This window comes from Ascaphus truei, chromosome 7 (genome assembly GCF_040206685.1).
Source record: "Ascaphus truei isolate aAscTru1 chromosome 7, aAscTru1.hap1, whole genome shotgun sequence".
Lineage (NCBI taxonomy): Eukaryota > Metazoa > Chordata > Amphibia > Anura > Ascaphidae > Ascaphus > Ascaphus truei.
In genome coordinates, this window is record NC_134489.1 from 30,653,452 (window position 1) to 30,670,564 (window position 17,113).

A 17,113-nucleotide genomic window follows, 5' to 3' on the forward strand; every position below is an offset into this window, starting at 1 on the left:
AAACAGAAATACGGGAAGGCTCTACAAGAGGTTCACGCGCTCAGCACAGAGGTGCAAAACTCACGCCTGGAGGGCCACGGTCTGAACACAGAGCTGGGAATGTTGAAGCAAACCCATGAGATTGCCCTGAGTGAGTTAGAGACTGTAAAGCAAGAAAATGAGACTCTGAAATTGGAAAATTCAGATTTGACTGACCAAGCAGAAAAAGTAAAGAAACAGTTGACTCAGGAAAAATTAGAAGTGCAGGAAGCACTACAGAATGCATTGATGCACACTCAGAGCCAGCACCAGGAAGAAATGGACGCTCTGAGAACAGAATTGCGACATATATGCACAAAACAGAATTCTCTCGTGGAGGAACTTAACGTTTTGAAAAAGGAGAAAAGCGTTAGAATAATTCAGAAGCACTGCACAGCTCTTATCCAAGGAAGAAGGGAAAGAGAAAATTATCGGCGTAAACGCGCCGCAACTATCATCCTACAGGCTGCCTACAGAGGGATGAAAATTCGTCAGTTTAATCGCCGGAATAAAGCAGCCTGTGTACTTCAATCATTCTATCGTGCCCGCATGGTACGAAACAGGTTCCTCATTATGAAAGGAGCAACTATAAAGATCCAGTCTCTGACTAGGATGACACAGAACAGGATTCACTATCAAACCCTGAGAAATGCGTCACTGGTTATACAGCGGTATTTCCGCCTTTATAAATGTAGGCCTCAGGAAAGAGAGGCCCAACACTACATGCCTGCCGGCTGCAAAGGTAAAATGCCACAGGGTACAGCCGGAGTTAGTGAGAAACCCATCAAGGTAATCAGTGCTTCATCTTCTAAATACCATATAATTGCCCCAGAGGGGAAATCCCAAATCTCTGAGAGTGATGGTCTTGAGAAAATACATGGCAGTAAGAAGTACCATAAAGGTTCAAAGGTTGCAAAGCAAAAGCGACGAAGGTCAACGCTGGCCTTGAATTTTTCCGGATCTCGCCACTCTGGGCCACAATATAAAGACAAAGACTATCCGGCCCCAGAGTTCTGTCAGAGGCTAAAGAAACAGTCCAGTCATTTGCAGGTTGCAGCAGCCTATGAAATAAAGTCAGGAAATGTAATGGACTGGAAGTCAAAGAAAAAAAAAAAAAAAAAAAATATGTGTTTGGGGAATTGACCGATATTTATTTTTGTTATTACATGTGTGGACTATGTCACGGACACTTAACTATGCAAATAAGCTATTGTAGTTAAGGTATATTAGGCCTCTAGCTAGAATAAGCATTTTGTCAATAGTACAATGTTATATTGGTTCTCTGTGTTGAAAATGTAGCTAAACTACAAATTAATATACAGGGTTGATGGCCCTTTCAGTTGGTAAATTATATAATGAGGTTCATATTCTAGAGTAGAACAACCCAGAGAGGTAATAGAAATTGTCTGGTTTTCTGAATATATTTAGCATATCCTGGGTTGTAAGAATGTGTGCTAGACACTTATTTTTCAAAATAGTTCCCTAATAGAGAGCAACAAAATATGTTTGCCAAATATAGTCTCTTATGACGAAACCTATTGTCCATAATTGCCGTGGGAAAAGTTCATATTCGTGTCATGTGAATACTTAATGTTGTACTGAGGAGTTAGCTCAAGTATTTCAGGTAGGACGCTCACCCCAGTGAGGTCCATGGCCGCTCACCCCAGTAGGTGTGAGCTGGGGAGGGGGATATGTGACATAGTCCAAAGATGTTAGGCAGCTTTCTGCCCCATTTTAGAGCAGAAAGTGCAGGAATAGTTAATGATCCGTTCCACAGCTTCCCATTAACTCAGGCAGCTGGATGGAAAATCCAGACCACAGATTACAATGGCTCTAGTTCTCCCTCACCTGCTCTTCTAATCACATGCACAGGTACTTAGAGCAGAGAGGTTTTGCATTTCACTCTCTCTCCTTAGAGCCTGGAGGCTGGGGGTATCGCTGCTCCCCTGTTTCCAGTTTCGGGGTTGACGGCCCCTCCAAGTATCACAGTACCAGAGGATTTGCCTGGACACGGGACCGAGTTCCCACCACGAACAGATAAGACAAAACAAATGTTTACTGCTGTTGCTAAAAGACTGTGCTGTATCTAAGTGACCCTAAATGAGAGGGCATTGTTTTAAGCTGGGGAACCAGGTTAGTTGGCCAGCAGCTGTTAGAGAGACTGATTTTGATGTGTAGTTAGATCCCTGAAAGGGATAGGATTTTGTTTATATAATTTGGTTTCTTTTTACTTGAAATAACAGTGTGGGAAATACTGTAACAATGAAATGAGTGAACTGCTGAATGAAAGTATCTGAGTACCTCTAACCTACACATGTTAAAGCTGCAGTACCTTACTTGGATGAAAATAAAGCAGGCAGAAGCCTGAGTTAAGCAGCTTAATACTTTGCATGATCCTGATTTTGTATTAAATAACCCTAGAAGACTGTGTCGGGAAGAACCCAGACAGACGTCAGCACTACAAAAGAGGGGCGTTTGTCACAACACACACACACACGCACACACACAGCTACCAAGTGACACACACACACACACACACACAGTGATACCCGCCTCCCAAGCGCGCTTGCTGTCTCCTCTGACAGGACAGCAAAAAGCTCCTGGTAGAGCGAGCGGCAGCAAGCGAGAGCGAGCAGCAGCACCTAAGCGCTTACTATGTCCCAGGCCTTCGATGGAACTCTTAGAACACCAAGAATCTGACCTGTGTCAGGATTTTTCAAACCTCTGGTGTCCAGGTCCCAGACAACCTGCAGTCCAATCAAAAAACCTTAGCAACCGCATAACAACCAATCTAAAACACTCATACAGGGTTTCCCACCCCTGAGCCTTTTCCCCGGGCAGCTGAAATAGCCCCCTCTGCCCCTTCTCCCCCCCACGGTGCGAGGCTCCACAGCGGCTGGCTGTTTAGCAAAGGGTGTTAGGTTGCCTTGTTTCATGCCAGGATATGGGTGCTCTATAATAATGGCAGGGCCCATATGGCCTCACACCTAGGCATCTCTGAGCCCTTTCAAGTATGGCCCCTGGACAGACACACCGGAGCCGAGCTTGGTAACCATCTGTGCCTTCCAGAGTCTATAACTTAGAAAGCCCTCAGCTCATATACAGGTCAGCAATATCTATACATATTAAACTATTCCCGTTTAATAAAAGATTTGGTGTCCTGTCTGCTGCATGCAAAAAGTTGAGAGTTCCTATTCTGGTGTCATGCATGGAGTGAGTGTAAATATTCCTCTACAAATCACTAGCCTCATTCCTGGCACACATTAGAAATATACTTTTAGACACTGCAAATCTGCTCAGCTTCATAACCTTAGCGTGAGCATATTCCTGAACCCCTACTCTAGGCTCAGGATACCTGGGCATGTACAGTATGGGGGTACCTCTGCTATTCTGGGGTGTCCCATGCTATACTAAGGCCTCTGTGTATACTGTACCTGCAGATATCTTTTAACCCCTTCATACCCATTTACCTTGTCTGGAAGATGCTGCAGCAGGGACTCTGGCAGTGAGTCGTAAGAGCGTTTTCAGGGTACAAGTTTGGCGGAGTAATGCGCTTAGCAGTATCAGAGGATATCACTCAATCTCAGTATATAACTTTTGGGGTATCCCATAACCCGGAACCCCGCTACATAGACGCATTCTGCAAAGACTTTCTCCGCCAAACCCACCCTGAAACTTACAGCCTAGAAATCTCCCGATCCCAGCATCCCCGGAGAGGAAATAAAATCACATCATTCTTTAATGTCGCAAAATCAGTATACAGTTCCAGTAATAAATTTTTGACATCTGGGTCCCAGAGCTGACACTCTAAGACCCTAACACACGGGTCAGGGTTTACCAAGTGGGCCTGAACTTTATTACAAGCCCAGTTAACCTCTTCCCTGCCACACCTCCCCTACTCAATTGCAGGCTGTGTTACAATCGCCTCGTCTGGCGGTTTAACTGGCCTGTGTCTTGAGTATATTAGTTTGTGAGGATTGTCCTGGTGGGAAAGTCCATCGGCATTGCCGTGCGCACTGCCTTCCTTATGCTGGATGGTGAAGTCACACTCCTGCAATGCAAGAGTCCAGCATAGCAACTTGCCCCTCTGATGGAGTACAGCACCGAGAACATAGTCAGAGGCATTGGTCTGTATCAGGAACATTGTGCTGTAGGCGGGTGCAGCAAGCATGGGTGCACTAGCCAGTGTTGCCTCCAGTGCTTGACATGCTGTGTCACAGGCAGAGACCAGGCTACCAGAACTGAGAGTCGCTTTTGGGTCAAGTCAGTCAAGGGTTTAGCCAAAGCACTGTACTTGGGAACAACCTTCGTGTGGTACACTGCAGTGCCTGCAACCCCCATAACCTGCTCTATTGCCTTTCCCCCTTCTGGTTCTGGCTTTGCGTGCCCTCCACCCACTCTGTGCCCCAGATACAGTACCTCTGCAATACCCCCTACACACTTTGTATACTTCAGTGTCAGCCCTGCCTCCCTGATCCTCTGCAGCACTGCAGCTACAGAAACAAAATGTAAGTCCCATGACTTACCAACTCCATCAATGTTATCCATATATGCCCTTGCAAACCGTTGCATCCCTTTCAGTACCCTACTGACTTGGCGTTGGAAGGTAACCAGGGTATTTCTCAGTCCAAATGGCATCACCAAAAATGCATAGAGACCACTGGGAAGTATAAATGCTGACTTCTCCCTAGCCTTGACTTGCACTGAGCTTGGTCCCTGTTCCTACCCGCTCCCCTGTGCCCCCCTGCCTAGATTCCCCCAGGAGGCAGGCAGAGCATTGCTTGCCAGGTCCCCCATCAGTGTGCTACAAATAGCCACACTCTGCTGGAAATACTCCTTACACATGTTAACATGATAAGCCCTATTTCTCTCTGTCTCACCATCTTCCTGTACACCAGGCCTGCACAACATACAGCCCTGGCCTCTCTGCGCGGCCCGTGATGACTCTGGCCGGGCGCCAGTTAATTAAATAAATTTAAAAAAAAACAAGTTTAAAAAAATGGCGGCGATTCCTCATCCCTCCCCCTCCCTCTCCCTCCTAGCCCTCCCTCTCCCTCCCAGCCCCCTCCCTCTCCCTCCCAGCCCCTGGTTTTGCGGTGCGCGGGGGCAGCAGCAGCATGAGGAGGATGCGGCAGCCGTGTGCTTTTTTTCTTCAATAGTAGGCTGCCGGGGAGGTCAGAGCATGCCGGGGGCGGGGCTTAGTCCCGGGGAGAGAGGATGTGCTGAGCTTATCTAAGAGAGATGTGTGTGTGTGTGTGTGTGGGTGTGTGGGGTGTGTGGGGTGTGTGGTCTGTGTGGGGTGTGGGGTGTGGTGTGTGGCGTGTGGCGCGTGTGTGTGGTGTGTGTGTGTGTGTGTGTGTGTGTGTGTGTGTGTGTGTGTGTGTGTGTGTGTGTGTGTGTGTGTGTGTGTGTTAGAGAAAACCGGGCTGGTGGGGGGTGGGTGTGAAAACCGGGCTGGTGGGGGGGTGGGCTGCTGACATGTGAGGGGGGGGTGGGCTGCTGACATGTGAGGGGGTGGGCTGCTGACATGTGAAGGGCAGGGGGGGAAGTGATGTGAGGTGCAGGGGGGGGGAGAGAGTGATGTGCGGTGCAGGGGGGGAGAGAGTGATGTGAGTTGCAGGGGGAGGGTGAGAGTGATGTGAGTTGCAGGGCAGGAGAGAGTGTCATATTGAGGGGAGGGGGAAAGAGTGTCATATTGAGGGGAGGGGGAAAGAGTGTCATATTGAGGGGAGGGGGAGAGTTTCATATTGAGGGGTGGGAGAGAGTGTCATATTGAGGGGAGGGGGAGAGTCATATTGAGGGGAGGGAGAGAGTCATATTGAGGGGAGGGGGAGAGTCATATTGAGGGAAGGGGGAGTGTGTCATATTGAGGGGAGGGGGAGAGTGTCATATTGAGGGGAGGGGGAGAGAGTGTCATTAAGGGGAGGGGAGGGAGTGTCATATTGAGGGAAGAGAGACATGGGGGGATGCTGACTTGTGTGGGGGGATGCTGACATGGAATGGGCTGGGGGGATGTACAGTAGAGGGGGGTATTGTATGTTTCATGTGGAGGGGGTATTGTGTGTTTGATGTGGAGGGGGTATTGTGTGTTTGATGTGGAGGGGGGTATTGTGTGGGTGAGGGGGAGAGATGGGGGTATGAGAGATAGATGGGGAGTATCGTAAAGATTGATAGTGAGGGGTTCTGTGGGAGATATGATGATGATGATGATGATGATGATGATGATGATGATGATGATGATGATGATGATGATGATGATGATGATGATGATGATGATGATGATGATGATGATGATGATGATGATTATTTAACCCGTGCAGCCCAAATTTTTTTTCCTTGGAGCAGTTCGGCCCTTCTCATTTTACGAGTTGGGCAGGCGCCTGCTGTACACCATAGGTGTACTCATTCATTTTCCTGAAAACCGGGTACGGTCCAGACCAGACAGCCTTTAATTTGTTCTGCGGAGTGGGCTGCAGAACAAGTCCCTTCTGTCCTGGAATTAATAAGCTGCTAGGGGCATTGTAATCACACCAAGTCTCCCTGAGATCAGCCTGTGCCAACCCCATAAGCATTTCTAACTGGTCTCTGAGAGCTGCCACAGACTGTCGCACAGATGCATCAGTCTGGGTAATGTTCCCCTTCCACCCCTCACAGAGTAAGTCAGGAGGTTCCTGGACCCTGCGGCCATATAGCAGCTTGAAGGGAGAGACCCTGGTAGATTCTGGCAGTACCTCTCGGTATGCAAAAAGCAAGTGCTGTAAGTGAATCTCCCACTCTGTTCCTTCAATCCCTATACCTGCCGGAAGCAACTGCTTCAGGGTCCCATTGAATCTCTCACATAAACCGTTTGCCTGGGGGTAATAAGGGATGGTGTGCTGGTGCTTTACCCCGCACACACCCCAGAGACCCTGTAACAATTCACGCCTGAATTGTGACCCTTGATCAGTTAGAATCTCACTAGGGCAACCTACTCTAGGAAAAAGCTCTAACAATGCTTCTGCCCCTGCCCTCGCATTGATGGTGGCAAGCGTCACAGCCTCAGGATCCTGGGTAGACAAATCTACCCCCATGAGCGTGTAACACTGATTATATCATATGATATAATCAGTCTCCATCCAGTCAGCACCTCACTGTGGTTAGCATAAGCTGTGCGGGTTTTTCTTGTGTGTAGCATGTAACACTGGCCAGACCAACTGTGGATCATGAGGGGTCCCACTATGTCTATAGCTACCTCTTGGCAAGGTTCCAATATTACCTGTAACGAGTTCAGGGCTGGCCTCGCATGATCACCCACCTTCCCTACCTGCTGCCAGACATCCCTGGCATGGTAAAACTCTGCCACAGCCCCTGATGCCCGCAGCCCGTAGCAAGGCTGCAACTGCTGAACTCTCTTGAGAGTGGCCCCCTGATGCTCTGCTAGTGGTATGAAATGGACCCCGTGTAACAACGGTTGCCTACACTCCCTCTGTACCCTTGATGTCTTCTACCAGTCCAAACCCTATCTAAACTGGTAGACCCCAGCTCTGCACACAAGAGCCCGCGGTGCCAGGAGTCCCGGTCTGACCCACTGGCCGAGTCAGACTCGGACACCTGAAGCCTCCTGCACTCCTCTCTGGGCTCAGACCGCACCGCACCCCTAAACTGTGTCCCTAATTCTGCCCCCCCACACTTAGTCTCAAAGTCAGGGAACCCAGGAACATGTAAAGGGCAAGGTAAGTCAGTATACTGTCGCGACTCAGTCTGGCTTACCTGTCTGGTCTCCACAGAGACCCTTGGAACTGTTGGTCCCAAATGCAGGGGGATGGTGGATCCTTCAGGTGCAACTCCTGATCGCTGGCTCCTTGTAATCGTTGCAACAAGAGCCAGTTCTGCCGTAAAAACGCATGTAATATGTCCCAGGTCATTGTCAAGGCGGACCTCAGCATCTAACCCAGGCAATACCCCCTCCTCCATGCACCCCAATCGAAAAAGACCCGGGCAACCGGTGTGAGCCGCAGCCCATCACCTGGCAGGAGCATCTGCACCCCCGGTCCGGGGAGCAGATCCTCTTGTCTCGCCATATCAGGTCGGACCAGAGTAACAGGGACACTGGAGTCATGCAAGCCAGCTGCTTGGCAAACTCCCATGGTCACTTGGCACAACGGTGCCCACTGGACATCGCTGGGTGGCACCTGGACTGGTGAAAACTGATGTCCCTCCATCTCTGCTGCTGTTTCCTGGGGGCCAAGCGCAGATCTCTCTGTGGACATCCCTCTGTGGGTTGATTCCATGGCTGGACATGACTCCTCTGTGTGTGCCAGCCGCACACGGGCGACCGGCCTCGCAGCTTGAGAACGTTGCCCCTGATGGGGTACACTGGAGCTTCCCTGGTCCTGACAGATTGGGTTTGACTGACTAATCTGGTGGGACTGAGAGCACCCCCTCCCCAGGATAACCTCTGCAACTTTGGGTGCACTTCCAATGACTGCAGACTGTACTGTAGAATCCTTTGAGGTGTGCTTTTTGCTGCCCTGGCCAGTGTGGCCAAGTCGCGGGCAGCCCTCTGTCCCCACAGGGTGAGCAGAGTGGCAATTCTGGGCGTAGAGAGACCGCTAGCCATTGGGGCTACAGCGGTTGCACTCTCTATCAATGGCCCCCCAACAGTGCCCATGTGGTGACCCGCTCCCTCCCCTTGTTCTTTCATGCTCACCAGTGCTGAATTAACCTCTTGCATCCTGGCTGTCCCGGTGGGCTCTGCAACTGCAGATGAGCTGGGGGCTACCCGGGTCCATGTGACCCCTGTCTGGGTAACCCTTCTCCTCCATGAGGGAAAAAGTGCGGCAAGTCCTGGGGTGCCAATTCCCTCCCCATGTCTTTCTGTCTCTACCAGGGCTGGATTAACCTCCTGTTCCCTGGTTTTCTGAGAGACTGTTGCCACTGCAGTTGTGAGTGTCAACTCCTCTTTTGAAGCTGTAACTGCTTTGTGAGATTCCAAGTCCTCCAGATGTGTCTCTGACCGACCGTCTGTCGGTAAACTGCAGCTTTTACACTGGTTAACAATCCTGGTGCATTGCTTGTCCATGTTCGCCCGCAGGCACTAAGCTAAGTGACAGGGAGAACCTGTGCTTTTTTCTGCTTTGTGTAACGTGTGTACGCTATCTCTTGCTTTGGGAGCTCGCAATCTTCGAGTTTCCCCCTATGGTATAAGACCCCGCAGGATTTTATAACATAGGCTCAATCTATGCCACACACTGCCACCATTAAATAACGCTTGTCACAGTAAGACCAGCTTATTACAACTTTTAATTACCGGGATCATTGATTGAGCAAGCAGAGAGATAAAAATAAATTGCGTTTATTCACCTAATGAACGCACACAACAATGTTACACAAAAATACAGTAAAAAGACACACTTACTTTGGAAAACTGGGATAACAAAACTAATCTTTCCTAATTGCAAACACACAGCAAAATATTCCAGGCCACTTCTCCAATTGGACTGAATCTCAGGTGAATCACACAAGACGGAACCGATGAAACTCTTAGATGGAACTCTTAGAACACCAAGAATCTGACCTGTGTCAGGACTTTTCAAACCTCTGGTGTCCAGGTCCCAGACAACCTACAGCCCAATCAAAAAACCTTAGCAACCGCATAACGACCAATCTAAAACACTCATACAGGGTTTCCCACCCCTGAGCCTTTTCCCCGGGCAGGTGAAATAGCCCCCTCTGCCCCTTCGTCCCCCCACGGTGCAAGGCTCCACAGCGGCTGGCTATTTAGCAAAGGGTGTTAGGTTGCCTTGTTTCATGCCAGGATATGGGTGCTCTACAATAATGGCAGGGCCCATATGGCCTCACACCTAGGCATCTCTGAGCCCTTTCATGTATGGTCCCTGGACAGACACACCGGAGCCGAGCTTGGTAACCATCTGTGCCTTCCAGAGTCTATAACTTAGAAAACCCTCAGCTCATATACAGGTCAGCAATATCTATACATATTAAACTATTCCCGTTTAATAAAAGATGTGGTGTCCTGTCTGCTGCATACAAAAAGTTGAGAGTTCCTATTCTGGTGTCATGCATGGAGTGAGTGTAAATATTCCTCTACAAATCACTAGCCTCATTCCTGGCACACATTAGAAATATACTTTTAGACACTGCAAATCTGCTTAGCTTCATAACCTTAGCGTGAGCATCTTACTGAACCCCTACTCTAGGCTCAGGATACCTGGGCATGTACAGTATGGGGGTACCTCTGCTATACTGGGGAGTCCCATGCTATACTAAGGACTCTGTGTATATCTGCAGATATCTTTTAACCCCTTCATACCCATTTACCTTGTCTGGAAGTTGCTGCAGCACGGACTCTGGCAGTGAGTCGTAAGAGCGTTTTCAGGGTACAAGGTTGGTGGAGTAATGCGCTTAGCAGTATCAGAGGATATCACTCAATCTCCATATACAACTTTTGGGGTATCCCATAACCCGGAACCCCACTACATAGACGCATTCTGCAAAGACTTTCTCCGCCAAACCCACCCTGAAACTTACAGCCTCCCCGGAGAGGAAATAAAATCACATCATTCTTTAATGTCGCAAAATCAGTATACAGTTGCAGTAATACAGTTTTGACATCTGGGTCCCAGAGCTGACAATTTAAGACCCTAACACACGGGTCAGGGTTAACCAAGTGGGTCTGAACTTTATTACAAGCCCAGTTAACCTCTTCCCCGCCACAACCATCCCGACTCTTTTACACTTACTGACCCGCACCTCTGGAATGCCCTTCCACTCAATACCCGACTAGCACCCTCTCTAACCACCTTTAAGACCCACCTTAAAACACACCTGCTTAACAAAGCATATGAGTAGCTCTGTGGCTAACACAATACATTTGATACATAAAGCTTGGCCCCTTGCAGACACACTTAACAGAATGCCCTCCTACTGTCTCTGTACATCCTTACTACCTACCAATTAGATTGTAAGCTCTTTGGAGCAGGAATTCCTCTTCCTAAATGTCACTTTTATGTCTGAAGCACTTCTTCCCATTATGTGTTATTTATATTATTTGTTATTTATATGATTGTCGTGTGTATTACTACTGTGAAGCACTATGTACATTAATGGTGCTATATAAATAAAGACATACATACATCTCTAAACTTACTTTTGGGATCAATTTACCAGCTTTCAAATTAAATAGGTTCCTGCTACAGCATATATCTGCAAAGCCAACGGACTGTTTACATTTCCTGGTTGTGGTTAGACATTTGTTAAAGTGCGATTGTACTTGGTGTACTAAACATTGCTCCTATATTATTGGGTAACAAAACTCAAAGTGTTCTAAGTTTCTGGTGTATAAACATTTTGAAAGTGAGGTCCAAAGAGATTTGTTCCAATGCTAAACATGGTTTTAATTCAATGAGATCAAACAGTCTATGAGGCATTCTATCTGTACCCTGTATACAGAAATTATAATAGATGCATTAGCCTGTATATCAAAGCTAGCTTACCTCCCAGGGCTGCACATCACTTAGAGTCAGGGTTTTTCCTTGTTCGTTGTTGTAAGAGTACATATTGTGCAAGGCGTGTGCTAAAGCATACACAGCATTATATATACTGTAGCTATAGACTGAGATATCTGTGAGAAAATTCGGATAGGAGGAGTTCTCAATCTTCTCATTGCGAGTGCATCTGTCAGGATCATACATGGGTTTAATTATCCAATTACATGAATGCAATTCAAACCATGCGTCTAAAGTCAAATTGTGTTCTGGCAAAAGGTCAGGGTTGAAGGTTACAAGGAATTGCTCAAATCCTGGGATACCTTTATAATGGGGAGTAAAAGCCAGGCTCCCATTAAAAGGTGCAAGGGATAGAAATTTAAAAAACAACCCAGAGGACACATCCCATTCAGATGCGATGATCCAAACCTTTTCTGGGAAAGGGTAAGAATTGATATACATGATTAGGTTTATAGAAGACATGTAATCGGAATTACCATAAACTATAATCACTTGGGATGTAGACTTTTCCATACTATTGATGATCTGTATCCTCCTGCTGTGCTCTAAGTTCTTATAAAGAGGTACAAACTCATTGAATTCAACACAGCCCCCATTCTGTGTGATCTGTTTCTGTAGCATCTGACTGGCCTTTACACCAGACTCATCGTCTGAAGCAGTATTCAACCCAGGTCCAGCCAAAATGCTTTAATAATTTGACAATGCCCAGGAATTGGGCTGATTCACTTGGGACCGTGCGGTAGACAGAAGGAAACTGAACTTTATCGCTCAGGATCGGATCCAACGTGGCGTAGCTGATCTGGAAAATAATGTGGTGGTCAGTGGTCAGAATCCGTTAGTGAGAACCTGCAGGTGAAAGATGTTCTGCAAAGTGCAAACAGATCTGTTGATGTAATCCATATAATTGTTCGTTTTGGTGTGTCTTAGAGCAAACGTGAATCTCTCTCTCAACTTCGCATGCTCTATAGCGGAAATATGGCATGGGGCATATCTGTATGTGGGTAAGGGTATTAAAAAGGTAGAATAGTCAGAAGCTTTTCCTGACATTCTGTAGCCTATTGGGGGGGTTTGAGGACCGGAGTTGAGCACTCTTGCCTTAGAGAACACTGTATATACTGTATTACCGCAATACCATGGGGTGTGTGCGTGGGTGAGTAAAACAACATATCCACAATATGTGCCACCATACAGTATGCCAGAGAAAGCTTCTTACTATTCTACATTTTTAAAACCCTTACCCACATACTGATATGACCCATATATTTCCTCTTTAGCTTGTGAAGTTGTGAAACACTATTCCAGCAAAACAAGGAGAGAGAGAGAGAGAGAGAGAGAGAGAGAGAGAGAGAGAGAGAGAGAGAGAGAGAGAGAGAGAGAGAGAGAGAGAGAGAGAGAGAGAGAGAGAGAGAGAGAGAGAGAGAGAGGAGAGAGAGAGAGAGAGAGAGAGAGAGAGAGAGAGAGAGAGAGAGAGAGAGAGAGAGAGAGAGAGAGAGAGAGCGCGCTCCCCAATAGGTCAGGTTTTCAGGATGTCCCAGCTTCAACACAGGTGGCTAATTCTTTGACTGAGTCACCTGTGCTGAAGCAGGGATATCTGGAAAACCTGACCTGTTGGACTGAAGTTGAGAACCCCTGTATTAATTGGAAAATATGACAGAAAAATAAAAGGATGAGTTATACAGTGGAAGATTATCGACTGTATACTCATCAATACAGTATGTTTGGATTGTTTTGCATATCTTTTTTAACTTTACCTGTGGTATCTTGTACATCCCGAATATTCTGGCCAGGTCGAGTGTAACTTTGGAAGAAAGTCATCAACAAAAGCCACAATGTTTCGTGAGTGCTCACACCTAAAGTTGGGTATGGAGCTTGACTTTCCAAATAACATGTTAATCGCACCCAATGTTGACTTTTCTTCATTTAAACAAGTGTCACTGATATAGAAACCAATGGAAGTGTTTGCAAGGAGCTCAGGATCCCTGTTAATTTCATTGATTGCAAACACAAAGGCCAAAAGATTCTGGTAGTTCTTCAGCTTTAATCTACAATAAGAGGAGGACCAATATAAGTGAGTGGAGTTCACTAGTTACTATTACCAATACAAGTGATCATACTGTACTTTGATCATGGTGCCAGTGGTAGCATGGAAGTAGTGGGCACTAGAGATGGGCAGAACACCGATATTTCACAGATATTTTAGGCCAAATCCGTCTCCCCACACCAAACAGCCCACGGACTTGGCATAAAAAAATCTGTATCAAAAAATAGAGAAGGGGGGAAAGGGGAGTGCTTTTGGGTCAGCCTGTTTAAATAGAAATAAGGTGCAAGCCAGGTTAATTTATGGGTAAATACGGAGAGGAAAGAACCTTTCACAACTAGCACTCTTTAAACTATGGGTTTGACGGTAAATGGAGTTAAAACTTAACCTTTAATAAAATAGCTTATAAAATGTAAAGTCCCAATGTAGCTACTGTATGGAGTATATCCCTGATAGTAATGGAGACGGACTGACAAACATGAATCCTACACACTCATAACAGTAAGCATGACACAGCTACTAAGTATCAAAACTAGGAGTCCCAGGGTACCCAATTTTGATACAGTAGCTTTTGACTAAAACACTTTTGTACCATAGGATTATGTTACAAAAAAATATTTTAAGTCCATACTGTATGTACAATATATGTTGCCAACATCCCACCCTCTCCTGAATACTTTAATATTGTGAAACCATAAATAAAGAGATTTAAATTAAACACATGGCAGAAATGTCTTTAACCCCTTTGATTATTAAATTTACTAAAGAATTGAAAGAGAATGTCTTGAGGCACTTATTCTAGGTTGGCCAATTTCATCATCTGTGTAGTATTTATGTAGTGGCCATTATACACATAGACAAGACAGGCTTAACACCAGCCTGGGGTAGGTGATAACGTTTAGTAATATGTTGCTTTTTCCTTTATAATTACTTTATGCTAACAGATCATCTCTAAATGTACCAGATTTATCAAAGATGCAATAGGACTTTTACTTTTAATAAACACAGTAGGTGTTATGCACTGGTTTGCCCCAGTTGTGCAGTTGGGGAAACTTTGATAAAAAGACTGCTAAACATTATTGATTAAAGAGCAATGCATCTCTGCTGTGAAATAACGGATTCCAGGCATAGAAATGAATTTTGCTGATGTTATCAGATTCTGCAGTGAAGATAATACAGGGAAAGATGATGGGATCTAATGATGCAGTGATATTGATATAGACATGATGAGAGCACGTCAACTTATATCATGTACATGTATTAGAAATTTAATTCTATGTAACAAATACCAGTGAAAACAATCCTAGGGTCTTTTCCATGATCTGTAACAGAAATTGCCTGTCTTTTTTAATTAGTGGCATTTGGAATCTTCCTCCTCAGTGTTTTTTTAAGGTTCTGTGTCTTAGTTAGTGTCAGCCTCTTAGTGGGAATAAAAGAGGGATAGAAAAGGAGTTATTACCAGTACATTGAGTCTGGATTTTTTTGTCAAATATTAGTATATATTTGAAAAAAAATTGTGCTATTTCTCAGGTCCTCTGGAGCATCATTTGTTAACACACTGCACTGTACATATGCACTGTACTGTACGTGAATGAAATCCGTTTATAGGTCGCCTGGACTCTCGAATATTATTAATGTGCAACTGTCAAAAATTTTATACATACCGTATGATAAATAAGCCGAGGTTTGTACATGTGGAACTTTGAGGGCAACTGCAATATTTACATCATGGAAAGGAAACACTTAGCTTGAAAAGAAAAACACAGTATACTCACACACGACATAACTTGTTATATTCAGGTGGGATATCAAATGGGTTCGTGTTATCCATGGTCGAAATACGCACAGTGACGAGTCCTCCGATGATGACGTCTCCGTCCTTGAAATGTTGGTCTAATGTCTGAATTCTGAGAGCGCAGTCTGAGTTGACAAACATGCCGACCACATAGGGAAGTATTAACAGCACCAACACAAGAAAGAGAACTAGGAACATCTCTGATGATGTGCGCTGTTGACGCCTGGTGGGTGCCATTTCCATATAAGAATTAGCAATCACCAAGGCAGAAATCTTAGAGAGTACTGTATGTTAATCCATTTACAATATAATAATAAATGAATGCTGCTGGAGTTAGACTTAAATCTGTAATATCTAAACTCTATTTAATACGCAGTTACACACACAGTATTGGAAGCAATAACATGACCTACCATAGCAGGCAGTTTCACTGAAAATAAGAGTTCCTTATATATCTTTTTAAACTGTTCAGATGGGACAGGTCTGATGCAAGGGTATATTTTTCTTGTACATTATAATTAGGGGCAATTACATACCAGTGGTGACATTATGCATCTTGCTGACATAACCTATTAATTAAATGCAGAGCTGCATGTCACTCACAACCACAGAGGGAAATACATGGCTATGTCCAATAGCCTTCTTGTAAACAGTCCATAGTGAAAAGTCTCAGGCAGGACAACATCTCCCAGAAGAGATGCTGACAGAGGAATAATACACACCTGAGCTCTAAGCTTAAAATATTTCCCAAATTACAAAGTTTAATGCTTCATTCACGTTGCAGAGAAACAAAAGAATGAGGTTGATCAACTTGGTACCACAATTATATAAATATGAGGAAGCAATAATAATGTGGGTGCAATGCTTGATTAGAGGGCTTATCTGAATACAAATCGGAGTATAAAGAGGTGTCCCCCAAAAGAAAACCAGTTGTACTGTATGCACACCACTATGCTAAAATATAACTTTTATTAATACTAAATAAAACTACAATCAATAACCTAAAATGAGTACATATAGTGTTGCTGCACAGAAGTTTACACGAGACACAGATAACAGAATAATGGCTAAATATGCTTAAAAATAAATCAGTATGTCTCAAAAGTAAGCACTGTAGACAGCCTGCATAGCCATACAAGGCTGTGATAGCTAGAAATAAATAGGGACGTTTCTTTTATTTTTTTTAATTTGTTTGCTACATATTGCAAATGGTTCCAATATTGAGTACCCGTTGAACCTATTATTGATGCACTGTAGGGACTAGCTAAAGTCATGTTAGTCAGTTTAGAATGCAGGTGCAGTGCCTATGAATCACACTTGCCATTTCTATCTGTGCATTTTGGTATCTTTGATTCTGGGTTAACTGTAACTCGTTTAGCAGCACTCGGAGCCTCTCTCACTATGGGAACTATGATCTGTTAAATGTCCGGTACACACTGTTATTTACACTGTGGGTATTAAGTATTTTTCACTCTGATGCAGTTTTACTGGCTGTAGCAGGATTTAGGGCCGATTCGGCTAATTCAACTGAACCCCTGCATTCTATCATAGTGATAGCCCCTGTGTTTCTTGTTGGAGTTTCCTCTGTTTTCAAACCAAAGGCCTGTCAACTTGACCTAAAGAATGTCCCACCTTAGAGGAAGCTTCTGTATCATTGGAATTATCATGTCATCAGGCCCAGTCATCAAGGAGACAGTGCCACTAATAGTGTCAACAACTCAGGCCAAAAAGCTGTTTTGCTCACAGCTCTTGTGT

The 17,113-nt window shown here is 45.2% G+C and overlaps 2 protein-coding genes across 2 annotated transcripts in view; both read right to left on the reverse strand.

Annotated features, from left to right (window-relative positions):
• Positions 1–12,164, reverse strand: part of LOC142498892 (vomeronasal type-2 receptor 26-like) — a 53,903-nt gene extending 41,739 nt beyond the window's left edge. Inside the window, exon 1 of the mRNA XM_075607517.1 lies at positions 11,514–12,164. Coding sequence (XP_075463632.1) covers positions 11,514–12,146 — 633 coding nt within the window. The 5' untranslated portion in view covers positions 12,147–12,164. The remainder of the gene's footprint in view (positions 1–11,513) is intronic.
• A 27-nt stretch (positions 12,165–12,191) lies between these two features.
• Positions 12,192–15,762, reverse strand: LOC142498895 (vomeronasal type-2 receptor 26-like). Its single transcript, XM_075607519.1, has 3 exons — positions 15,339–15,762; positions 13,277–13,567; positions 12,192–12,324 (listed from the first exon to the last, which is right to left on the reverse strand). Exons 1-3 carry the CDS (start codon positions 15,599–15,601, stop codon positions 12,294–12,296), a joined length of 585 nt encoding a protein of 194 aa, XP_075463634.1. The 5' UTR covers positions 15,602–15,762; the 3' UTR covers positions 12,192–12,293.
• Between the last annotated feature and the right edge of the window lie 1,351 nt (positions 15,763–17,113).

Coding starts and splice junctions, on each gene's coding strand:
- LOC142498895 (XM_075607519.1), bottom strand. CDS start 15,601: ATGGAAATGGCACCCACCAGGCGTCAACAGCGCACATCATCAGAGATG. Junction 13,568..15,338: donor TATAACAAGTTATGTCGTGT/GTGAGTATACTG, acceptor CTCTTATTGTAG/ATTAAAGCTGAAGAACTACC. Junction 12,325..13,276: donor GGATGTACAAGATACCACAG/GTAAAGTTAAAA, acceptor ATTATTTTCCAG/ATCAGCTACGCCACGTTGGA.